We start from the raw sequence: 25,597 nt of genomic DNA, 5'->3' as shown, positions 1-25,597 counted from the left end.
AGGTCCAAGGAGGGATTTCTCTCAAGCTCTCAAGCCACATGCCTGATAGTTTGAGTTCCAGAGGGAACTGTGAGGAGCTGCCCAGGGCTGAGAACAACTTGCTGGCACTGTTGGTGTCTGGGAGGTGGCCCAGCTGGCTCAGGGTGATGCTGCCCTGAGTGCCCAGTGGGCTCTGCCCTGGCCTCTCCCAGCTGGACCCTCCCTGTGCGTTTCCTTGGTTCTCAGCTTGCCCATGGTCCTGAGGTTGTTCCCTCCTTCTCTCAGTCAGGCTCATGGGGAGGGAGTTCAAGCTACACAGTCCAACACTGATCCTGGGATTCCCCTATGACAGGAGTGTCCCTGGTAATGAGACATTCCAATTGTCCTCTGCCCTGTGGGGCTGTGGGCAGTGAAGTCTGTGGGCCTGGGTCAGGAGCTCTTTTTCCCTCAATCAGACCCCGTCATTAGGACACTTGGCTCTTTTCTGAGGTGTCCTTCCAAGCTGGGAGCTGCCCTGGAGAATGCAAATCATCCTCCCAGCACAGCTGTGTTCTCTGAAAGCCCCAGTGGAGAGGGGCAGAGATGCTGTGCCCACGCCAGGAGATGCTGTTGGGTTGGGGAGATGAGCCACGGGTGTCCTTGGCTCCAAGTGGGTGCTGAGCCCTTGAGACAGGCTGAGACACTGAGGGGTCTGGGATGGATCCCTCTGCTCTCAACAGTGTCTGGTGGCTTTTCAGACCAAACTGGGAGTGTGATCAATCGCCATCTCAGGAAGGAGCAAAGCCAGGGCAGTTGGGAACAAGAGAGAGGGACAGACCAGCTCCCCTCACTCTGCACTAAGCCCCAGACAATCCTCCAGCCTGGCAGGACCTGCTCTGTTCTCCTGGAGTGCATCAGAAGTGCTGAGGGGTTCTGACATCCAGGAACACTCCTCAGGAGAGATATAGTGAGCCCCAACCGGGGCTCCAGCCATGGAGCTGAAGGAGAGACTCCTAGAAAAGGAAAACCAGTGGAGCAGTGAGAGGGGTGTTGGAAAGTGGATTTGATTTTTCTTAGAATGTTCTTCCCTAACTTGTCACTGTTGTTTCCTCCTTGAACAGTGCCCCCCATCTAGAGGCAACAAATGCCCAACAACAGCTCCATGGACCAGTTCCTGCTCCTGGCATTGGCAGACAGGCGGGAGCTGCAGCTCCTGCACTTCTGGCTCTTCCTGGCCATCTCCCTGGCTGCCCTCCTGGCCAACGGCCTCATCCTCAGCGCCGTAGCCTGCGACCACCACTTGCACACCCCCATGGGCTTCTTCCTGCTCAACCTCTCCCTCACAGACCTGGGCTGCATCTGCACCACTGTCCCCAAAGCCATGCACAATTCCCTCCAGAACAACACAACCATCTCCTACACGGGATGTGCTGCACAGCTCTTTTTCTTTACCTTTTTTATGTCAGCAGAGTTTTCCCTCCTCACCATCATGTGCTACGACCGCTACGTTGCCATCTGCAAACCCCTGCACTACGGGACCCTCCTGGGCAGCAGAGCTTGTGCCCACATGGCAGCAGCTGCCTGGGCCACTGGCTTTCTCAATGCTCTGCTGCACACAGCCAATACATTTTCCCTGCCCCTGTGCCAGGGCAATGCCCTGGGCCAGTTCTTCTGTGAAATCCCACACATCCTCAAGCTCTCCTGCTCACACTCCAACCTCAGGGAAGTTTGGCTTCTTGTGGTTAGTTGCTGTTTAGGGTTTGGTTGTTTCATTTTCATTGTTTTCTCCTATGTGCAGATCTTCAGGGCTGTGCTGAGGATCCCCTCTCAGCAGGGACGGCACAAAGCCTTTTCCACGTGCCTCCCTCACCTGGTCGTGGTCTCCCTGTTCCTCAGCACTGGCATGTTTTCCCACCTGAAGCCCCCCTCCATCTCCTCCCCATCCCTGGATCTGGCCCTGTCAGTTCTGTACTCGGTGGTGCCTCCAGCACTGAACCCCCTCATCTACAGCCTGAGGAACCAGGAGCTCAAGGATGCCATGAGGAAACTGGTGACTGGATTTAGAGGCAATAACAAAGTGTGTCTTTTCTTCTGCAGAGCATGCAGAAGGTAACTACAATCCGAGCTTTTTTTCTCCTATTTATTCTTCTTTTCGTTTGTGCATTTTCTTATTCTTTTTCTACTTTTATATTATCCACAAATCAATGGCATTGCTCATAAATTTCTACATCAATATCTACCATCGTTCTCTAATCCAAGGGCTTTCAAAAGGTGTGTTCTCTGTACATTTACGTAGAATAAAGTTCCCTGCCCTGACCTGAATGTCCAAGACGCTTCCTCAGCCCTTCTCTGGAGCTGCAGGGGCAGTGCCTGTGTGCAGAGCTGGAGGGAAGAGACTCCCAGCACAGCAGCACAGCCAGGGACAAGGGCACTTACTCCTTCCACATCTGCTCTTTCCATCTCCACACTGTCCTTCCCAGCCCTGCTGTGGGTGCAAGGCCTGAGTGCTCTGGCAGCTTGGGCACAGTCCTGCTGTGTGTCCATGCTGGGATCACAGGCAGGGACAGGCCCTGGCACTGCTGGCACAGAGCTGGGCTCCACACCAGCACCTCCATCAGCCAAGAGCATCTCCTGAGGGCAGGGCAGGAAGGCTTCAGGCTCTTCCTCCACAGTCCCTGTCAGCAAAGTGCTCCAGGAATGCCCTGGCAAAGCAAATGCCAGTGCCCAGCTGAGAGTGGGAGTGTGCAGGGTGGGGGCACACAGCAGTGTCCTTGCACAGCCAGAACTCCTGGCACAGCCCTGAGGGAGCAGCAGAGCAGGGCTGGGCTGTGTCTTTGTTCCAGGGGCAGCCTGGGAAGGTGCCCCAGGGCCACTGTCACAGAGCAGCCCCTGCAACCCCCATTCCCAGCCCTGGCCTCTCACCCCACCTGCAAGAGGTTGGTTGTCCCTCCATGGAGGGACATCAAGGGACCAAGTCAGAAGTGAACATTTGCTTTGCACTGAGGACACTTCAGCATGTCTGCTCCATCCCTGCCCTGCCTTCTGGCCCGTCCCTTTCCCTGCCCAGCAGGAAAGCAGCCCGGCTGGGCAGCATTGCCCCTGGGCAGGCAGGAAGGGCTCTGCAGGCAGGAGCAGCACTGCCCTCCAGCAGAGACACTTCTGCCCTTTCCCAAAGTCCAGAGCACAACTGGGCACTGGGATGCAGCCAGAGGCACCCACAGCTCCATGGGTCACCCTCTGAGTTGCCTGCACAGCTTCAGTGAGCACCAAACAGAGAAAGAAATGCTCTCACTCACAGGAGTCCAAGCAGGGGAGAGGGGACAGGAGCACCTAAACTTTCCCTGGAAAGGGGACTAGGACAATCAGACACTGTCAATGGAATTTCCCCTTGTGGGAAGGGGGAATTTCCCATCCTTCAGAAAAATGTCTTCCTCCTTCTCTCATGATCTGCCCCATGATTTTTTGGGGGAACAGCCTCACCATGGGGCTGGTGCTGGCTCAGGGAATTTGTGTCACCTGCAGTCACCATTTCCTTCTTCTCCCAGATATATTGGGTGTCCCTGACATACTGGACCACTTGTTGTGGGATTTCACCCCAGTGCCTGAAATCTCCTGTAGTGTCACCAGGGCACTCCTGCCCTTTGTTTTCAGCAGTTGCTTTTTAGATCAGTCTTCCCCTTCCTGTTCATTAACCAAGGAGGAAATGAGAGATAGTCGGTCATCCCTTTGCAGCCCTTGAACATTGCTTGCTGGAGGCATAGTTTAAGTTGAACACTATTATGACTACTGGACTTTCAAAAAATTCCAGGAGTTACTGGATTAGGGACAGGGAGGAGATGGACATGACTGAAACCAGTAGGTGACCCTACAAACAGCACTCCTGAGTGAGGCCCTTTGGACTCTTCTGGGCTGCAGCAGCTGCACCAGCACCTCCCTCTCAGTGGACACCTCTCGCAGCTCCCAAGCTCTCAGGTTTGTGGGACACAGAGGACCATCCCTGAGAGATGACAAAGGGACCTGGGCTGACCCCTCACTCCTCACGGCTCGACCGTCACACGCTGAGAAATGCAAATACATCAGAAATGAGAATGTCACTGAACTCCAGGGGAACTTTGGACAGGTACTTGGGTACACATATCTACAGATCTACAGCTCTGTGCCTGTATGTGCTCATGGGAATTGATTCAAATGCCCTCCAGCAAGCATAGTAGGAATGTTGCCATCTCAGATCTGTAATTAAATCACTGGTGCAATTGTGGGAAATCACAGACCACAGACCCACAGAACGGTTCAGGTTGAAAGCACCACTGGAGGACACCTTGTGCAACCTCCCTGCTCGAGCAGGATCCCCCAGAGCCCTTTACTCCACACCCTCTCTGGCCAATCTGTTCCAGTGCACAGAACTGCACAGAGTTGTCATCCCTGGACTCAACACTGCTGTGGCCACATCTGGGCTGGTGTGTCTGGGTGTGGGGCTCCCTGTTCTGCAGGAATGAGGAGGAACTGGAGAGACTCTGGAGGAGATCTGCTAGGATGGGGTTGGAGCTTGTGTGGAGAAGCTGAGGGACTGCTGTACCTCTGGAAGAGGGTGCCAAGAACTCATGCTGCAACTCTTTGAAGGAGTGTTTCAGAGATAACAGAGCTTTTCTTGGGAGTGGGAAGAGAAGGAAATCTCTACAAAGGTCAGCTTGTAAAGATCTGAGCCGAGATGAGGAAAAAGAAAGCCCATACAAAGCATAGGTGTGTGGTGCAAGAGGTCACCCAGGGGGAGTCAGGATCAGCCCATGGCTTTGTGTTCCAGGGAACAGCCAGAGTTGGTGCAGAAACATCAGGGAGGGTCTAGAAATGCTGCTGGGAGGGGGGTGGGAAAGCAGGAGGGGTGTGTGCAGCCTGCAAGGCCAGAGCAGCAGCAGGGCCAGGGCAGGACAGCCTGCAGGAGAGATGGTCAAGGGCTCTGGCAGGGCTGCAAGGCCCAAAGGCACCCAGGCCTTTGTCCCCTTGCCTCTGGCAGCTGCCTCTGCCACTCAGGCCACCACAACCAACTTGCCTGGCAGGTTCTGCACTTGGGTTCTGCCTCACCCCTCCCTCAGCAGCCTGGCAGGGGTTGCCCAGTTTTGGGCCTTTGTTGTTCCTCCCCCTCCCATCCCAGTGCCCCCCAAACAGCCCTGAGCCAGCCGGGAGGGACAGGATCTGCTGGGCCAGGGCCTGGGGCTCAGGCCTTGGCCTTTGTGCTCCACAAAACCAAGGCAGGCTTTGCTCAGCAGTGCAGGGGCCTGCCCAGAGCCTTTGTCTGCCTGCACTCCTGGCCTCCAAGGAGCTGCTCCAAGGAGGCCCTGGGGAGGCTTTGGCAGTGCCTGCCCTCAGTGGGGCCCAGCAATGCTTCAAGGCACTTGCAGTTTGGCTTCTGACTTCTTCAGCAGCTGCTTCAATCTTCTCTCAGTACCTCAGGATCATGGGCTGGGCTGCAAACACACCGTGGGGCTCATTAAAATGCAGAAATCCCTCAGGATCTCTTTGTCTTCCTTTAATTGTCTTCAAGGCAATTTCAAAACAAGTCATCAAAATTTGTACTTTTTTGTTTTAATTCAAGGATGGCTATTTTTTAGTTCAGAGGAGAGGTGATAGAGGTGTTCTCCAAGTGATCTTGATGCTGAGTGTCTCCTCAGGAGATCCACACTGACCGTGGATGATCAACCTTGCTCCTCACCCCCCAACCTCACCACTTCTGACATTGCCTGTCTTGGACTGACAGCTGATGCAGCTCCAAACACACTGTGGGACCCATTAAAACACTGAAAACCAAATTATTTCCCTTCATTTTATTATCTTCATGTCCTCAAGACAACAAAAACTAATTGGAGTTGTTTTGTAGTTTAGCTAAGGAGGAAGACTTTAAAGTGAAAGTCTTGAAAAATATTGATTTTTTGATGAAAGAGAATGATTTACACAGAGCCTTGGGATGCAAGAGGGTCAGGGCAGGAAGGATTTGGATCCAAAGATAAGGTGGCAAAAGAGATTAGTAGCCCTTAATCATGAACAATTGAATAATTATCAAGTGGTTCAATAGCATTTGCTACAATTTTATCAGTGACTGAATTATAGATTCTCAATAACAACATTCACCCCACAGTCAATTCACACCCACACCCAGGCAGAGATGTGTGCACACATCAAGAGCTGGCTGTGGAAAGGTCCCTCTCCAAAACTCTCCTGTTGTCAGGGAAACACTCCCACAAATCCCTTTGTGTTTCCCACCAGACAAGGGTCACAGCTGGAGGAGTGTTTGTGGAGGGGGATCAGAATTGTCCTGGGCATCAGCGCCGCTCTTTGGAGTGTTGCAAACTGGAGGGTTCCCGAGCTGGGAGAGGCTGCCAGAGGTGTCCCACTGAGAGGGAGGTGCTGGGGAGCTGCCAGGGCCTCCCTCAGCCCCGCTGGGTGTGGGCTCCCAAGGGGACTGGCTTTAGTTCTCTGCTGAATTTCCATCCTGCTGTCAGGAATGACTGGAGTTTCCAAACTATTTGGGAATTGTATCCAAACTGTTCCATTTAGGCTACATTGAGGTAGGGAGTGTTCCAAGGCTTTCATGGTGATGCCGTAAGCCCCTAATGTTTTTTTATTTTTCTTTTATTGGTAAGCCTTATAAGTTTTTTAAGTAGATTTTAAAAGCAGCAACCCCCCCCCTTTGTCCCTTGTCCCTTTCCCTTTCTCTCTAGTACCCTTGTTTACACATTCCTTAACCCTCTTACCCCATTCTATGCTCCCTATATCACTCATACCCCTGAATATAGCAGAAATGTTTAGTCTTTTGTCAAGGCAAGGCCTAGATTGTTGGCAGAACAGCATATCAGGGCCTAAACCACAGAACACGGTCAAGAATTAGGTAACCATGTACCCTTTGTGCTCTGAGGGTGAGGAAGATGGGATGAACAAGGGGTCCCAAAAGCCCCCCGACTCAATCCTCAGGGGGTGGACCCGGGGCGGACCAGAGTAAAGGCCACGGGGTGGACACATCTGGGATTGGATGGATGGTATTATAAAATGTAACATCTCAGGCAGGGCCAGCGCGCGTCTTGTAACATCTTAGCCTTGGCAAAATAAACCCTTTCTTATCTCACCCCTAATTAACTGCTCTGGAGATTTTTTCAGCACCAAAATTCCACAGCAACAATGGGATGACTGATTATCCTGTGTTCTCAAACTGTTCCACTCTGGATTGTTCCCACCTGTATCATCCAGGAGCACCTGGTCCAGTCCAGGGACACTTCCCCACAGCCCTGGTCCAGTCCAGGGGCTCTTCATTGCTCAACTGGTTTGGTCAAGGCTTGTCAGGAGCTCCTGAGATCACACCTATAAGAAGGATGGGGACAGATTTAGTTGTCATAAGACAAGTGATAATGGTTTTCGACTAAAAAAGAGCAGATTTGAACTAGATAGAAGGAAGAACTTTTTACACTGAGGGTGATGAAACACTGGCACAAGTCACCCAGAGAGGTCATAGATGCCCCACCCTTGGAATTATTCAAGGCCAGGTTAGAAAGGCTGTGAGCAACCTGATCTAGTTGAACGTGAACCTGTTCATTGCAGGGGAGTTGGACTAGATGACCTATAAAGGTCCCATCTGACTCAAACTATTTAGGATTCTATAGTTCTTTATTATCCTACAAAACCAAGGCTGACACAGGTTTCAGACCCAGCTGAGCATCCCCTTTGATGGCCCATCTGGCAGCTCTGCTAAAAAGCTGCTGCAAAGAACCTCCAGACCTAAAGGAGCTTTTGTGCTGGGCTCAGCTGTGGCTCTCAGGGCTGGGGGGTTGGCTTTTGGCTGCCAAGTGCCCACCAAGGCTGTCTCTCACTCCTCCTCCTTCTCCATTCCCCTTGGTGCCTGCAGGGTTGTTTCTCCCCCATTTCTCTCACTCCTCTCTGAGTTACAGCACCCTGGATTTTATCCTTTCTCCAATGGGTTGTCACAGAGGTGCCTCTGGAATTGCTTTTTGGCTCAGCTTTGGGCACTGGCTGGGCCATTTTGGAGTCACCTGAAAGTGGCTCTCTCTGACACAGAGTCAACTCTTGATCTCCTCTTCCCTAAGGGAAACCTGCAGCCCCCTCCCTGCTACCAAATCCGATCCACAGGGTCATTCAAGTGCCCAGGAATACAGGAGGTCACTGATCTTATTAATTCCTCAGGCTGGTTAAACAAGACTTTGTCCTCTCCCTCTCCCTGACTGCAGGTTCTTTCTGTCAGAGCAGAGCTGTGCTGTACCTCAGCCGTGCTTTGCTCCAGAGCCTGCTGGGGTGGGGGCAGATGGCAATGGCAGAGGGACTGAGGTGCCCCAAGGAGAGCAAACCCTGCTGTCCCCAGGGCCAGAGAGACACAGGGCTGGGCTGGGCAGCCTGGCAGGACAGGGCTTTGCTGCCTGGGGGGTCTCTGCCACCGTGGAGGGCCTGGAGGCTTCAGGTGACTGATCTGCAGGAAGGACAAGGTGCTGATGGAAATGTCCTTGGCTTTGGACATCCTGTAATCCAGGAACACTGTGAAAGTCACTGGTCTGTTCCTTGGCTGCAGCATCAAAGGGATGGCTAAGGGTTATCAAGCATTGGAACAGAATGTCCAGGGAAGTGGTTGAGTCACTACAGAATCATAGAATTGTTAAGGTTGGAAATCATAGACATCATAGAAATTATTGGGAATTTTAAAATCTGGCCCAGATATCACCCCACGACAGCAACCATTAACCCAACACTGGTATCTTCACCACTAAACCGTGTCCTCAAATGCCACAGGTCAATGTTTTTTGAACACTTCCAGGGATGGTGACTGTAAGACCCCAGGGTTGAGCTTCGAGTTCAGCAAAGGGGTTTTACTTTTAAAAATATAAAAGGCACCAAAAATATCCTCCCTCCAGATATTTGAAAAGAGCCTTCAGTTCTTTTAATACTTAGACTACAAGGGAGAAGATACTGCACACGTTTTCTCAAGTGGTCAAAACCCACACTTTTAATGGCAAACTTTAGAAAATAAGGCAGCTTGGCAGAAGGTTATAGAGCAATATTCAACCAGAACAGAGCATTCCCCAAAGCCTTGGTTGATCACAGGCCAACCCATCCCAGTCAGCTGGATGGTTTATTGACAGTGTGTCCCGAGGGGCGGCCCCTCCGATGCCATAGAAACCCCTCCCCCTGGATTAGGAAACCTTTGGAATTCAGGAGCTGTTCCAGTGGAGCATGAAAATGAACAGCAAGTTTCCTAAAGCCCAGCCCCAAGCAGAACCAAGGCAGGCCCCATGAGTGGCAGAGCAAAGGTCCCCCCATGGCTCTGTGCCTGTGGCCGCTGAGGCGGCAGCGCAGGCCCGAGGCGGTGCCGGGTCCCGGTGCAGCCGGGGCAGAGCGGCGGCTGCGCGAGCGGCAACCCCGGCGGTGAGTGCGGCAGCCCCGTGGCAGCGGCGGCTCCGGGCACAGAGGCCGGCGGCAGCCGCTGTGGCGGCGGAGCAGCGACTCCGAGGCGCTGCAGGAGCGCCGGCTCCGCTCGCAGGCGCCGGCAGTGTTGGGAAGCCGGGGCCGGGCGGCTGCGGGGCAGCGCAGGCCAAAAGCGGCAGCGGCGGCAGCCTCGTGGCAGCGGCGGCTCCGGGCAGACACGGCCCCGCTCCAGCGCTGCCGCCTCAGCCGCGCTCAGGGGACGGCGCGGCGGCTCCGGGGGCAGCGGCCGGGGACTCCCTCTCGGGGCAGCCCCGGCCACCAAAGAGGACCAGGGCCCGCCGTGTTCGCAGCTCGCTTCTCTGCAGTTCTCACGGCATCGGAGCACAGCAGGGGATGGGGAAATTGAGCTCAACCACAACAGGAGCTCATGGAACCGAGTGGCCATTGGGACACTGCAGGGCCTGCTGGAATCCAGGGGCCGGTGGGACACTGGGGAACCTCTTGGAGCCAAGGGAACCCTGGGATATTTTGGAATATCGTGGAATCAAGGAGCCATTGTGACACTGCAGGGCCTCAAGGAACCAAAGTATCCAGGAGACTCTTTGGAATGTCAAGGAATCAAGGGGTCATTGTGACACTGAGGAACCTCATAGAACCAAGGAGCCATTGTGACTCTCTCAATCCTCATGGAACCAAAGGAATCATGGGAAATAATGGACACTCATAAAATCATCAGGGCCATTGTGACACTCCAGAACCTCATGGAACCAAAGGAACCCTGAGAGTTTTTGCAACCTCATGGAATCAAAGGACTGTTTCTGGCAGGATGCTCTGCTCGGATAACACCTAAACTATGGTCAGAGAATGCAAACAATGCAAGGTCTCTGTTGTGAGTTACTGCTGGTGTCAAGGTGCTGTTTTTAATGTTGAATTATCCTAAACCCAAAATGCTTCCTGAAACTTCAAACACACATCCTGCTTTTTGAAGCAGGATTCGACAGAGAAGCTGCTCCCAAATATGTCCAGCAGTCAAACCTTGATAACTATAAAAGCCCCATCCAAGTTTCGTGGGGCAGATTCTTCCGCAGATTTCCTTGAAGTGTGTGGAGCTTCTGCCATGAAGCAGGGACAGCTCTTCATGGGCACTGCCCAGGGGTTAAGTGAAAGAACTACCCCCTGTTGTTGTGGGGTGAGTTACTTCAATCTCTACTTCAGGATTGTTTCTTTTTGCTGGCTTTGATCCAATTGCTTTAATAGAATGACTTTGACAGACTGCACTGTCCTATCTGACACTATACTACTAGGAGTTGTACTGCACAGCAAATAATTCTGTTTAATGTCTTTCATCTGTTCTCTTGTCTGATTAACTGTTTGTTTATTTGTCATAATAAATAATTCATTTTATAGAAATATTTCTGATTTGCCATCACTGAAACCTGTAGGACAAAGTGATTGAATCACACCTCTATAATTCCTTCAATCTAAACCAAACTCTGAGCCTGAGATTGGATCCAGCCACAGGCAGGCTCCTCTCTGAGAAGGAATTTGGAAAGCAAGGGGGTCCTTTCTGCCCCTCGTAGCTCAACGAGACGGCTTCTGCCATCAACTTTGTCTGAGCCTTCCACCCCCCCAGCCCCAAGCCGTGACACATGGGCATGTCTTGTGCATGCAGTGCAAACATGGACTCCTGAGCTGGTCATTTGCTGTCCCTCCTTGGAGGGAAGAACAGGCCCAATGGCCTGGGGTGAGAGGCCAGTGCTGGCAGCGGCGCTGGCTGTGCCAGGGCACTGCTGGGTGCCCCCACCCTGAGCACTGCCCCCCTTGTGCTGGTCACTGCTGTTTTCCTCTGCAGGGCGTTGTGTTGGGCACATCCTGGAGAGCAAAGTGGAAAGAAGGTTGAAGCTTTGAGGCTCTGGTCTGAGGAGATGCCCCTGCAGGATGGCAGTGCTGCTGCAGAGGTCAGCTCTGGGCCAGCAGTGCCCGTGGCTGTCCCTGCCTGCAGTCCCTGGACAGTCCTGCAGCAGGACTGGCACCGACTGCCAGAGCACTGAGGCTCCAACAACACAGGGCTCTGCAGGACAGTGTGGAAGGGAAGGGAGAGGAGGCCATGCAGGAGAAGGGCTGCTGCTCCCTGGCACTGCTGCTCTGCTGGGACTCTTTTCTGGCCCAGCTCTGCACAGAGGCCCCGACCCTGCAGCTGCAGAGAAGTCAGAGAGGAAAGATGTCAGGCAAACAAGTCAATGTAGAGTTCTTTATTTGGTTTAAGCACACAGTGAGTACAATTCCCTATTTGTACAGCCTGTGGGCCAGGCTAGAAAGGCAAATACTGAATTGAAAATAGTGTTTATATATATATATAAATATATATATACTTTTATATATATATATATTTATATATATAAAGATTTTTTTGGTGTGAAGAAATTCTTACAAAAATAACACCCCTACCAGGAGCAAAAAATAGAGAAGATATGTTGGGCTTTACTGAAGTACATAACTGGATTGGTCTTTAATGATATCCATAACATGCAGAAGAAGGAGAGGTTATTGCTTCTAAAAAACACCCAGTTATCAGTTTCCTCAGGGCATCCTTGAACTCCTGGTTCCTCAGGCTGTAGATGAAAGGGTTCAGTGCTGGAGGAACCACCGAGTACAGAACTGAAAGGGCCAGATCCAGGGATGGGGAGGAGATGGAGGGGGACTTCAGGTAGGCAAATGTGCCAGTGCTGACAAACAGGGAGAGCACAACCAGGTGAGGGAGGCACGTGGAAAAGGCTTTGTGCCGTCCCTGTTCACAGGGGATCCTCAGCACAGTCCTGAAGATCTGCACATAGGAGAAAACAATGAAAATGAAACAACCAAAACAAAAACAAGCACTAACCCCAATGAGCCCAATTTCCCTGAGGTATCCTGAGTGTGAGCAGGAGAGCTTGAGGATGTGTGGGAGTTCACAGAAGAATTGGCCCAGGGCATTGCCCTGGCACAGGGGCAGGGAAAATGTATTGGCTGTGTGCAGCAGAGCACTGAGAAACGCAGTGGCCCAGGCAGCTGCTGCCATGTGGGCACAAGCTCTGCTGCCCAGGAGGGTCCCGTAGTGCAGGGGTTTGCAGATGGCAACGTAGCGGTCGTAGCACATGATGGTGAGGAGGTGAAACTCTGCTCTAAGAAAGAATATGAGGAGAAAAACCTGCGCAGCACATCCCATGTAGGAGATGGTTGTGGTGTCCCAGAGGGAATTGTGCATGGCTTTGGGGAGAGTGGTGCAGATGCAGCCCAGGTCTGTGAGGGAGAGGTTGAGCAGGAAGAAGCCCATGGGGGTGTGCAGGTGGTGGTCGCAGGCTACGGCGCTGAGGATGAGGCCGTTGGCCAGGAGGGCAGCCAGGGAGATGGCCAGGAAGAGCCAGAAGTGCAGGAGCTGCAGCTCCCACCTGTCTGCCAATGCCAGGAGGAGGAACTGGGCCATGGAGCTGCTGTTGGACATTTGCTGCTTCCCAGCAGAGGAACACTGTTCAGAAACATGAAAGGACAGGGAGAAGTTAGGACAGACTCCTCTAAGCAAAGTCACTTTATTTCTCATAGAAATCCTCTGAACTGAAAGGCTTTTCCTTTCCCTGGCTGAGGGTGCTGTGAGGAACAGGAGCTCTGCCCATGTGCTGCCAAGGGCTCAGCTTTCCTCTCCTCCAATGGGGACATGGAGCTGCTCTGCCACAGCATCAAACACTCCCAGGGGATGTCAGGCATCATCCACCCTCAATGGAAAAGTTCAGTCTCCACTCTCAAGACATAGAACAGTGTGTGCTTCAGTGGAAAGGCTTAGCATGTCCTTAAAATAATGTTGTCTGTGTTTATTATGGTTACATCTGGTACCTGTTCTTGTTAGGAGTACAAATCCTCATTTTTATGATGCAAAATGTAACAAGACTTTAAACAAGAGAGGACAAACAGCTCAGCTCTCTGTAGCTCAGTGCAGAGCCAGGAGAGCTGCAGTGTCCCTCTGTCTGTTCCCATCTGCCCTGTGCTTTCCCTCGTGCTGCCTGAACATAACTTCACATGCAAATTAATTTTTAATAAACCCAAATACCTACAGTCTGATGAATGCAAGGCAGCACCATTTAAAAGGGCAGCTTTGTTAAATGTTCTCTGTTCCAGCCCAGCAATGCAGCATTGCCCAGGGGAATCTCTGGCTGTGCAGGCTCTGATGGCAACGTCAGAGCAACCCTGAGGAGGCTGGAAAAGGTACCCAGAGCTACATGTAAGGCACAGGTGTGGGGATTTCTGATACTGCCTGGTCTATTCTCAAAGAGGAACAGATCTGCAGTTTCAGTGCCTCCTCCTGAACTGTGAGATTAACTTTTAGGACCAATTTCCCACCCATAAAACACATATTTGAAGATGGAAAGAACATGATCCTTCCCTTTCAGGTATCCCATGACTTGCTCTGCTTTCTAATACTACCCTGAGAAATGTTCTGTATAACCTGGAGCTCTGAGAGCCCTAACAACCTGCAGTCTACTCTAAATAGGTGAAGAGCCCTTCCCTGCCCTCCCAGGGGTTGCTCCTTGCCCACAGCCCTTGTGCCCCAGCCCTGGCAGCAGCTCCCCGGGCCGGCTGAGAGCTGCCCCTGGCAGGCAGCAGAGTCCCTGCCCAGCACAGCGCCCTGGGCTGCAGGACCCTGCTCTGCCCCACAGCCCTGGGCACCCCTGGCTGCACCCCCGGTTTCACAGCTCTTCCAAAGTGCCCCAAAACAGCCCCTGCTCCCCCATCCCATCAACTGGGGCTGGGCCAGCTTTAGGAGATGCCTCCAGGAGCTGCCCCTGCACTGCCCTGCAGCCCCAGACTCACCATGTGCAGCCCTGCCAAGGTTCCTCCTGCAGGGAACTCTCAGCCATCCCGCCAGTGCTGAGCCCCTTGAAGCCCTGCTGGTGTCCCTGAGCTGGCCTGGCAGTGCCCTCAGCCCTGCTGGGCTGTGCAGAGGAGCTGCTCACCAGCAGAGCTGTCTCTTTGAAGCTCTTCTTGCTTGCCAGGAGCTCCCTGTGTGCCAGGAGCCCGGCCCAGCTCAGCAGCACAGCAACAGCCCCAGGCATTTCATGACCCTCCAGGGGGTTTGATGTTGTTTACATGAGACTCAGTCCCTGAGAGGAAGTTCAAACAACTTTTCAAGAAGTCCAAATGAGATTGAAACACTAAAGTTTCTTGTAGTGCTAATGAGTCTCACTGAGGGACACAACTGAGAACATCTCCCCAGGTTTCAGTTAGAGCAGAAATCTGCAGACAGTGATGCCAAGGATGGACAAGCAAGGGAAAGGTGGCTCTGATGCTGAAGAAACCTTGACTTGTTTCCTTAATCCAAAGGGCCAAGCCCTGACCCCAGCACCTGGGAAGGCAGATCCTGTCCCTGCCTCATTCCTCAGGGCTCTTCCTGGGGCACTGGGATGTGGGATGTGCAATGCCAAGGGCAGGCCCATGGGGTGGCACCTGCCAGGCTGCTGAGCAGGGACAAGGAGGCCAGGAGGCCCCAGGGCTGCAAGGGCCACTCCCCTCCTCCTGGCCTCAGGGGCACAGACAGCAGCCCTGGCCAAAGGCCTGCAGAAGGTGGCTGTGTCAGGGCCTTTCAGCTTCTCCCCCTCCCTGTCTCCTCTCCAGCCCAGGCTGTCCTACGGTGTCCATGCCCTGCCCCTTTCCCTGCAGGCTGTCGTCATCCCCCCGGCTGCCCCACCTGGCTGGCACCTTCCTGCACTGACATCTCTGCGTCCTCCCTGCCTCTTCCTGCACACACAAAGCCTTGGCCTCATCCAGACTCCTTCTGGGTGACATATTGCACCACAACACTGACCTCAGAGGGAAATTTCTGACTTCTTGTCACCAGTCTAGGCCACCCCAGCTGCCCTTGGTGGCACTAGTTCTTCCTTAGGCTGTTTTCTGCCAGCAAGAAAAGCTCCACCAGCTCTGACACCCCCCTTCCAGACCTCTCAGGCTACTCCTCTACTGTCCTCCACTGACCCCTGAGTCCTCATCCGCTATATATGGGTCATGGGCTTGAGACCCCAAATTCCTTCCTGGGACATCTCTGGGACCTCTCCAAGGTTTTGGAAGATGACAATAGAGTGCTCTTAACCCAGGAAACACAGAGGGACACTTTTTTCCAAGGGTTGTCTTGGCAGAATGAGGCACAATCTCTTTAAACTTTCTGGCACAAGGGAGCTCTGAGCTCTGGGTACGGAGGGAGCTCCAAGTGCCAACCACTGGAGTGGGAGCTACAAATCATCAGGGCTGGTGTTCTTTAGAGGGCCAGACACTGGTGAGAGTGGGGGGTGTGTGCACATGGAAGGACTTGAAGGACACAATGAACTGTCTCAAAACACTGTCAAAGCAGGAAAATCCCATAAGGCACCACAGCACACAAGCGCTGGTGGCAAACAGGAAGGCATTTAATTCCAAGGCCTAAAGGGAGGTGAAGCTTTGCAAGTAGCCCCCAGGACAGAATTGCACTGTGCAGACTGGGGGAAAGAGCAGACAGCCCCAAGAGGAAGCCAGGGTTGGTAAGGCAGCTCTGGGGAACCCATCCAGACAAAGATTCCCACCTGCAGACTGGAAGCACACCAGGCAAAACTCCCACTGTGGCAAACTGTGGGAAAGGAAGCAAGTCCTTGTCCACGTGCCAACCCAAGCTGTGGGAACAGCATCTACCCCCCTGAATACCCAGGGCTTGGGCTGTATAAAAGTGATAGCCCAGAAGCACAACTTGGGGACCCTCCACCGAGCAGAGCAGGGGGAAGAAGGACCGGTGGAAGCCTCAGGGATCTACATGGGGTGATACATTTACTTCATCTCTGTCTCTCTTTCACTGGCTTCCCACCACCCCTTTCTTCTCTCTCTCTCTCTTTCTATTTCTTTCTCTCTCTCTCACTCCTATTTACTGTTAAATCAAACCTGGACTGCTGACTTTGGCACATGGTCTCCTTTGCAGCTGAATTTGGGTAGAGGCGTCTCTTAATAATGGGAATGTGACAGTATCCATGAGGTTTTACAGTGTGGGAATGGCCACTGGATTCCATGAGGTTCCACAGAGTCTCAGGGTCCATTTGGCTTCATAAGGCTCTGCAGTGTGATAATGGACCCTTGATTCCATGAGTTTGCAAAATGTCTCAGGACTCCTTTGGTTCTAGGAGGCCCCACATATCACAGTGGCCCCTTGGTTCCATGACATTCACAGTGTCGCAGGAATCCTTTGGTTCCATGAGGCCCAGCAGTGTCACAATGGCCTTTGAGTCCCTGAGGTTCCTCAGTGTCACAGTGGCCCCTTGATTCCATGAGGTCCCGAAATGTCTCAGGGCTCCCTTGGTTCCATGAGGCCCTTCATGGCACAGTGAACCCTTGGTTCCATGAGGTTCCACAGTGTTCCAGGAATCCTTTGATTTCATGAGACCTTGCAGTGTCACAATGGCCTCTTAATTCCATGAGTTTTCACATTGTCACAATGCTCCCTTGATTCCATGACATTCCACAGTGTCCCAGGGTTCCTTTGGCTCCAGAAGGCCCTACAGTGTCACAACGGCCCCTTTACTCCAGGAGGTTCCACAGTGTCCTTGCTGGAACACACAGGGCTGTAATGTTGTCAGCCCTGCAGAGCTGCCTCCAGCTCTGGGCTCCAGCACAGGAAGGACATGGACCTGCTGGAGTGAGTGCAGAGGGGAGCAGCAAGAGGATCAGAGGGATGGAGCAACTCTGCTGTGAGGAAAGGCTGAGAGAATTGGGATTGTTGAGGCTGGAGAAGAGAAGGCTTTGGGATGACCTAATTGTGGCCTTCCAGTGCCTGAAGGGAGTCAAGAAGAAGGATGGAGAGAGACTTTGGACACGGGCCTGGAGTGACAGGACAAGGGGCAGTGGCTTCACACGGAGAGAGGGAAGAGTTCCAGGAGATAGTAGGAAGGAATTCTTGACTCTGAAAGTGCTGAGATACTCTTTAAGACCCCTCCCAACCCAAAGCATTCCGTCATTGTGGGACTGGTGGGTGAGGTGGTGGTTGGAGCTGTCTGGGGCACAGGCACACAAAATGAGGGAGTTTTCCATTGTGGGGGAAGGAAGGAGGGGGCAGCAGAACTGACCCCTTGGACACCTGACAGGCAGGCTTTGGCTGGAAGCTGGTGATGGGGAGCTGAGTGAAGCCCCCAGAATGCAGGAGGAAATGGTCAGGGACCTGCTCTGCCAGTGAGACCCCCCCAAGTGCCTGGGCCCACATGGGATGCACCCAAGAGTCCTGAGGGAGCTGGAGAAAGAGCTGGCCAAGCCACTCTCACTCATTGCCCAGCAGTGCTGCACAACTGCACAAGTCCCAGCTGACTGGCAACAAGGAAATGGGATGCCCATGCACAGGAAGGGCCAAAAGGAGCATCTGGGCAACTCCTGGGCTGTCCCATTGACCTCAGGACCAGGGAAGTCCATGCAGCAGATCCTCCTCAGTGTCATCCCGTGGCACGGGCAGGACAACCAGGGGATCAGGCCCAGCCAGTGTGGGGTTGGGAAAGGCAGGTCCTGCCTGACCAACCTCATCTCCTTCTCTGACAAAGGACCCGCTCAGCAGCTGAGGGAAAGGCTGGGGATGTGTCTCTCTGGAATTCCAGAAAATCTTTGGCACCATCTCCCCCAGCATCTCCTGCACAAACTGGCTGCTCATGGCTTGCCCAGGGAACTGTTTGCTGGGTGACAAAGAGGCTGATGGCCCAGGGAGTGGTGGGGGATGGAAGGAAATCCAGGTGGGGCCGGTCACTAGTGGGGTTCCCAAGGGCTCAGGGTTGGGACTGCTCCTGTTTAACATCATTATGGGTGATCTGGGCCAGGGGATCGAGTGCCCCCTCAGGAAAGTCATGGATGACACCACATTGGGTGTGAGTGTGGATGTGCTGGAGGGCAGGAAAACTTAGCAGACGGATCTGGACAGGCTGGATCAATAAGGCCAAGTGTCAAGTCCCACACTTGGGTCCCAACAACCCCCTGGAATGCTCCAGGCAGAGGGGCTGGAGAGCTGCTCAGCAGGAAGGGACTTGGGGGTGCTGCTTAACAGAGACTGGATATGAGGCAGAGTGTGCCCAGGGGGGCAAGAAGGCCAAGGGCATCGTGGCCTTTGTGGAGAAGAGTGTGGCCAGCAGGAGCAGAGAACTGATTGCCCCTCTGTGCTGGGCACTGGAGAGGCCCCCCCTGGAGTGCTGTGTCCAGTTGTGGCCCCTCAGTGCCAAAAGGCCCTTGAGGGGCTGGAGCGTGTCCAGAGGCAGGAACGGAGCTGGGGAAGGCTCTGGAAAACATGTCTGCTGAGGGACGGCTGAGGGAACTGGGCTGGTTGAGTGTGGAGAAGGGGAGGCTCAGGGGGGACCTCATTGCTCTCTGCAATGACCTGAAAGGAGGTTTTAGTGGGGTTGGGGTTGGTCTCTTCTGCAAAGCCTTTAGTGACAGAAAGAGAGGAAACGGCCTTAAGTTGCATCAGGTGAGGCTCAGATCAGATGTTAAAAAAACCCTTTTTCCCCTGAGAGAGTGTTCAGGCATTGGAACAAGTAGCCCAGGGAGGGGGTGGAGTCTCTGGAAGTGTTCAGGTGTGTGGTGGGTTGACTTTGCCTGGACACCAGGTGCCCTCCCAGCCACTCTATCACTCCCCTTCCCAGCAGGACAGGGGAGAGAATAAGGTAGAAAAAAAAAAAAAACAACTCATGGGTTGAGATAAGACAGTTTATTTAAAGCAAAAGAGCAGGGTTTGTTCTCTACTCCCCATGAGCAGCCATGGTCGGCCACTCCCGAGGAGCAGGGCTTGGGTACCTGTGAGGGTTCCTCAGCAGGCAGCCATCAGACAATGAATGCCCCCCTCCTGCTCCGTGCCTCAGCTTTTAGAGCTGAGCTGACCTCCCATGGTCTGCAATGTCCCTTGGGTCAGTTGGGCTCAGCTGGCCTACTTGGGTCCCCTGCCAGGCTCTTGCCCTCAGCTAAGGAAGGAATGTCCCAGTGTTGGTGCTGTGCTCAGCAGTGGCCAAAACACTGGGGTGTTCTCAACCCCCTTCCAGCTGCCAATGCCAAGCCCAGCCCTGGGAGGGCTGCTGTGGGGAACTGAACTGCAGCTCAGCCAGAGCCAACCCAAATATCTCTGGCACATATTCTCTAGAATCCATCCTTAGGTGTTGTATGATAGATCTATAAGATATTACAAATAATAAGCAATAATAAGGCAAGTGTCCGCCTTAGGACACCCCCCCCAAACTCCTGCCTGGGTTTGTTCCCTGGGGGTCTGTGCAGCAGCAAGCACAGCCCCACACTGACTGCTCTGGGCTGTGCAGGCATTTGTGGTTCTGCCTGTCTGACACACACACAGCCTTGGGATGGATCTGGATGTCACTGGCTGTGATGTCACAGGAGAGATGTGATATCACAGGAAGAATGGAATGTCACAGGGGAGCTATGATATTATGGGGAGGTGTGATGTCATAGGGCAGATGTGATGTCACAAGGACGATTTGATGTCACAGGGGCGGATGTGATGTCACAGGGATGATATGATATTACAGAAGAGGTGTGATGTCATATGTTGGATGTGATGCCACAGGGGAGATGTGATGTCACAGGAAGGTTGTGATGTCATGGGGGAGGATGTGATGTCATGGGGAGGACGTGATGTCACAAGGGAGATGTGATCTCACATGATGGATGTGATGTCATAAGGGAGCTGTGATGTCACAAGAAGGATGTGATGTCATGTAGTGATTTTGTGATGACATGGGGAGGATGTGATGTCACAGAGGAGGATGTGACATCATAGGGATGATATGATATCACCGGAGAGGTGATGTCATATGATGGTTGTGACATCACAGGGGAGATCTGATGTCATAGGGGAAATGTGATGTCATGGGGATGTGTGATATCATAGGGAAGTCGTGATGTCACAGAAATGATGTGCTGTCTTATGATGGATGTGACATCATAGAGGAACCTTGATGTCACAACAAGGATGTGATATTACAAGGGAGATGTGATGTCATATGATGGATGTGATGTCATAGGGAGATGTGATGTCACAGGAAGGATGTGATGACACAGGGTGGATGCGATGTCATAGGAGAGGTGTGATATCACAGGGAAGGAGGTAATGTCATAGGGGAGCTGTGATGTCATGGGGAGGTGTAATGTCATGGGGAGGAAGTGTTGTCATATCATGGATGCGACGTCATAGTGGAGATGTGATGTCACACAAAAGATGTGTGATGTCACAGGAGAGGTGTGATGTCATATGATGGATGTGACCTCATAGGGGAGATGCGATGTCCCAGGGCAGGTGTGATGTCATAGTGGAACTTTACTGTCACAGGGGAGATGTGATATCCTGGGAAGCATGTGATGTCAAATGATGGTTGTGATGTCAGCTGTGATGTCACAGGGGGCTGTGATGTCATGAGGAGGTGTGATGTCAGTATGTGATGCCATGTCATAGGATGAATGTGAAATCATAGGTGAGATATGATGTCACAGGAAGGATGTGATGTCCTGGGGTATGTGATGTCGTAAGGCAACTGGGATGTCATGGGGAGGATGTGATGTCACAGGGATGATATGATATCACAGGAGATGTGTGATGTCCTATGATGGATGTGACGTCAGCTGAGATGTCACAGGGGAGGTGTGATGTCACAGGGAAGGCCGTAATGAAAGAAGAATGATATGATATCACAGGAGAGTTTTGATGTCATATGATGGATGTGATGTCATAGAAGAGATGTGATGTCACAGGATGCATGTGATGTCATATGACATCATAGAGGAGCCTTGATGCCAAAACAAGGATGTGATATCACAAAGGAGATGTGATGTGATGTGATGTGATATGATGGTTGGGACGTCATAGATGAGCCTTGATGTCACAACAAGGATGTGTTGTCACAGGGCATATTGTGATGTCACAGGGCGGACGTGATGTCATAAGGGAACTGTGATGTCATGGAGAAGATGTGATGTCAGAGGGGAGGATGTGATGTCACAGGGATGATATGATATCAGAGGAGAGATGTGATGTCATATGATGGATGTGATGTCATAGGATAGATGTGATGTCACAGGTAGGAATGTGATGTCATGGGGGAGCTGCGATGTCATAGGGAGGTGTGATGTCATGGGGAGGATGTGAAGTCACAGGAGATGTGTGATGTTACAGGGACAATGTGATGTCACAGGGGAGCTGTGATGTTACAGGGACAATGTGATGTCACAGGGGAGGACGTGACATCACAGAGATTGTATGATATCACGTGAGAGGTATGATGCCATATGATGGATATGATGTCATAGAAGAGATGTGATGTCACAGGAAGGATGTGATATCATATGATGGACATGATGTCAGCTGTGATGTCACAGGGGGCTGTGATGTCATGGGGAGGTGTGATCTCACAGGGAGGATGTGATGTCATAAGAGAGCTGTGATGCCACGGGGAGGATGTGATGTCACAGGGATGATATGATATCACAGAAGAGATTTGATGTAATATGATGGATGTGACATCATAGGGGAGTGGTGATGTCACAGGAATGATGTGATGTCAGATGGAGGATGTGATGCCACAGGGCAGGTGTAATGTCACAGGGATGATATGTTATTACAGGAGAGATGTGATGTCATATGATGGATGTGACTTCAGCTATGATGTCACAGGTGAGGCGTGATGTCACAGGAAGGGTGTGATGTCATATGGTGGTTGTGGCATCATAGGTGTAGATGTGATTTCACGGGGAGGATATGATCTCACAGGGATGATATGGTATCACAGGAGAGATGTGATATCATATGATGGATGTGATGTCACAGGGGAGGTGTGATGTCACAGGAATGATGTGTTGTCACAGGAGAGCTGTGATGTCACAGGAAGGACGTGACGTCACAGGGATAATATGGTATCACAGGCGATATGTGATGTCATATGAGGGATGTGACATCAGCTATGATGTCACAGGGGAGGTGTGATGTCATAGGGGAGTTGTGATGTCACAGGAAGGGTGTGCTGTCATATGGTGGTTGTGATGCCATAGGTGAAGATGTGATGTCACAGGGGAGCTGTGATGTCACGGGGCCGATATGATCTCACAGGGATGATTTGCTATCACAGGAGAGATGTGATGTCATATGCGGGATGTGACATCATAGGGGAGATGTGTGATGTCACAGGGAGGATGTGATGTCATGGGGAACATGTGATGTCATAGAGGAGTGACACATCCCCCCCCAACCTTGCTCCAGCTAAAGCCGTGGAATTTGTCTTTGTTTCCCTTGGGTTCAAGGTCAGGCTGTTTTATTTCCAGGGATGTCCAGAGATGAGTTAAGGGGAGCTCAGACCTTTTGGTGAGGAAGGAGTTGTTGACTCTGCAGCATTTCAACTCAGTCTTTGTTCCTGGTTTCTTCCCACTCTTTCAGAGCAGTTCATTTCCCAGGGGGAAGGCTCTGATTCCCCAGCACAGTCAGGTTCTCCTGAGCTCAGGAGGTTTCACTGGTCTCATTTTTCTCCAGTATGAATTCTGTGCCAAATTCTTGCTTCCTAGGTCAGTGAAATGTTAGAAGAGAGAGAATCTCACCTGGATCTTGGACAGACCATTTATAGACTTCTCTATTCTATTGAATTCTTCCCTAAAGGTTCTGGATGACAGGACACCCATGTGGAAAGTCCCTTTTCTGGTTTTCAGGACTTAAAAGAGATGCTTTTCTGATGTGGGTGTTTATTGTAGTGTTATTGATTCCACTGTGAGGGTTGAATTGAGTGTTCCTTGCACCTTTAAAAAGTGCAACCCCTTTAATCTCTTGTTTTAAACCCCACGCATTGGATGTCAGACGACATAAAGACAGCAGGTAGAGATAACCCTGATGTAAGTGATGGTTCCAGTCATCCCGTGTATGGATCAAAGATTTCCAAGGATTTGTTCCAAGGCCTCTGCCCCGCCCCCACCCTCTGCCCCTGGCGCCTGATTGGCCGCCGCCCCACCAATGGGCCGTCCCGGGGGATGCAAATGTCCCGCCCTGCTGCATATTCATGAGCTCGGGGCGGGGCTTTGAGCCCTCGATCAGGGCCCGGTCGAGCTTTTGTTCCCCGCCCGTGCCGAGTGCACAGGGTCGGCCCCAGGAACTTTGCTGTTCCCCGCGGGGCGCACGGAGGGTTTGTCGCCGGGCGCACATGGACTGGGGAGAACTCTGCCCGCCGGAGCCGCTCTCCCTGCACCGCCAGGAAGAGCAGGGACCGCTCCCCGCCCCCAGCCCAGCGCCGCACGCCGCCTGCCCCAAAACACAGGAAATTCCTGGAGGGAAGAAACAATAAAATGTGGATCCGTTCCGAGTGCACAGGAGCCTCACGCTGCCGAGCTCTCGAGAGGAGATCTGTGATCGTGCCGGGCCAGTTTGTTCGGTTTTTATCTCTTTTACATCCACTGGCCTTGTATTCAATTGTCATTGTCCCAAAGCCCATGAGAGAGAAACGAATTGTATTTCTCGACGTGCACTGACAGTGAAATATTTCCCCTCTCTGTCTCCAGTCACACTTATGTGTTTCCTTGTGCAGGGGTGACACCAACAGTGGCTGCAGCTTGACATTCAACTCCTTACCTGTTCTTTGTGGGTCGTCTCAGGCTCGAGGTCGGCAGTCACACGTGCACAGTCAGATCTGGAGCAGCACGTCTGGGTGTGGGTTTGTTTTCTATATTTGCATTTTCTGTGCAATCCTCTGTCTGTGCACAGCGAGTTTTGTGTTCCAGTACGTTTCTATCTGTGCCTGTGTGTGTGTTACAGGTATGTGGTGTATTTTTTTGAAGATTTTCTCATTCTAAGGAAATGAAAATAATATTTATTCATATTCCTGTAAGTTTCGGCTGTCAAACAGAGAACTGTATTTTCAGCTACATGTGTTCTTGGCTGAATTTACACCTAAAGAATATAATTATTTTAGGGAGGGGTGACTCCTACAAATGTTTTTTAATGTGCAACATGATGTCCTCAGGCAAAAATATAAAATACACATTCAGTTTTAATGGTCCTTAGTCCTCTCCAAAAGTCCTGTAGTTGTGGGGATTTTGGTTTTTTGATTTTGTTATGGTTTGTTTGTCGAGAAGTAAAAATCCTGTGAAACATTAAAGAAAAATATGAAACTGAATTGTATACTGCTATTTTAGAGAGTATTCCTTCATTATATTTTAAATGACTTGGTATTGCCTTTTCAGTAGCACTTTGGAGTGTAACTTTTCTAGACATGTGTGTCTTCTGAAACAATTTATGGATTTGCTGTGTTACAGAAGCTCTAAATCCCTTGGGTTTGTTTACAGAACATTTGTAATATTTTTTCGACTAATTCTTATTCCCTTCAAACAAAAAGGGGGTTTTCTCTTTGCTATTCCTTAATAGAGCAGGTTTGCATTAAAGGGACTCTTGTCTAATTTCCAGTTATTTTCCTGTTTTAAGTAATGTAGCTTTTTAATCAGAGCATCATTTCCCAATTCTTTTAAAATTGAAATAAAATTAATTTTTTCACTTCAGCTTCCTCTATTTTCTAGAAGAAATACCTATTAATATATCTAATGAAAATTAGAGCAATATAGGTGCTTTCACACAGTGTAAGATAAGCATGTGCTGTTTTTCTGTACCGCTGAATGTCTGATTTTTACTGTGGGTCACCATTCTGAATTTGGATGAAATCTTGATGAAATTTGCGGATTTAGATCAAAATAATTTATGAGGCAAAACAAAACAAAACATTCTTACTGTTTGTGACACTGACACAGACCCTTAAATCTGAAATTGGAGAAGGATGGCCATGTGCTGTGGTGAGTTGGTATATCAGGGTGTGTGAAATAGAAGTTCCTTGTTCTCAGTCTAATCAAACCATTTAGAGTGTCCTTGTACAGAATTGGGCACATTTATTTCTATGATAACCTGCTGAAATATAATTAGCTACCCCTATGCATGTGAGAATAGTCCAAATAGATCCTTTTATCATATATTGAAGATTATATTCCCTTTCCCTGAGTAAAACTCTTTGCAGCTTTGAGCTGCTGTCTTTATATGGGAGGGCGTAAGATTCTCTTCAAGAGTTTTGTTCTGAAACCAAACTTTAAGATAAAGTGATTTGAGGTTTTTGAGGTTATTACTCTGTAGCTTAGCGTGGGTGTCTCTTCCTCCTCTGTGTCTTTTCATGTTGCTGTAAGTGGAAAAAAACCCTGTACA

At 51.3% G+C, this 25,597-nt stretch overlaps 2 protein-coding genes across 2 annotated transcripts; one reads left to right on the top strand and one right to left on the bottom strand.

The window, feature by feature from the left end:
* Nucleotides 1-1,102: 1,102 nt before the first annotated feature.
* LOC116781303 (olfactory receptor 14J1-like) lies at nt 1,103-10,007 on the top strand. The gene is made up of 2 exons (XM_032677004.1): nt 1,103-2,024; nt 9,292-10,007. Exons 1-2 carry the CDS (start codon nt 1,103-1,105, stop codon nt 10,005-10,007), a joined length of 1,638 nt encoding a protein of 545 aa, XP_032532895.1.
* Nucleotides 10,008-11,881: 1,874 nt separating this feature from the next.
* LOC116781302 (olfactory receptor 14C36-like) lies at nt 11,882-12,853 on the bottom strand. The gene has a single exon (XM_032677003.1). The coding sequence runs from the start codon at nt 12,851-12,853 to the stop codon at nt 11,882-11,884; it is 972 nt and encodes a 323-aa protein (XP_032532894.1).
* Between the last annotated feature and the right edge of the window lie 12,744 nt (nt 12,854-25,597).

This window comes from Chiroxiphia lanceolata, assembly GCF_009829145.1.
Source record: "Chiroxiphia lanceolata isolate bChiLan1 chromosome W unlocalized genomic scaffold, bChiLan1.pri scaffold_40_arrow_ctg1, whole genome shotgun sequence".
In the NCBI taxonomy this organism is placed as follows: Eukaryota; Metazoa; Chordata; class Aves; order Passeriformes; family Pipridae; genus Chiroxiphia; species Chiroxiphia lanceolata.
Note: the sequence above shows the minus strand (reverse complement) of the source record. Positions and strands in the feature narration are given on the sequence as shown.

Excerpts from the sequence above, each read along its gene's own strand:
- LOC116781303 (XM_032677004.1), top strand. The coding sequence starts at position 1,103 with ATGCCCAACAACAGCTCCATGGACCAGTTCCTGCTCCTGGCATTGGCA. Across the intron at positions 2,025-9,291 it reads ACTGGTGACTGGATTTAGAG|GCGGCAGCGCAGGCCCGAGG; the intron begins GCAATAACAAAG and ends GTGGCCGCTGAG.
- LOC116781302 (XM_032677003.1), bottom strand. The coding sequence starts at position 12,853 with ATGTCCAACAGCAGCTCCATGGCCCAGTTCCTCCTCCTGGCATTGGCA.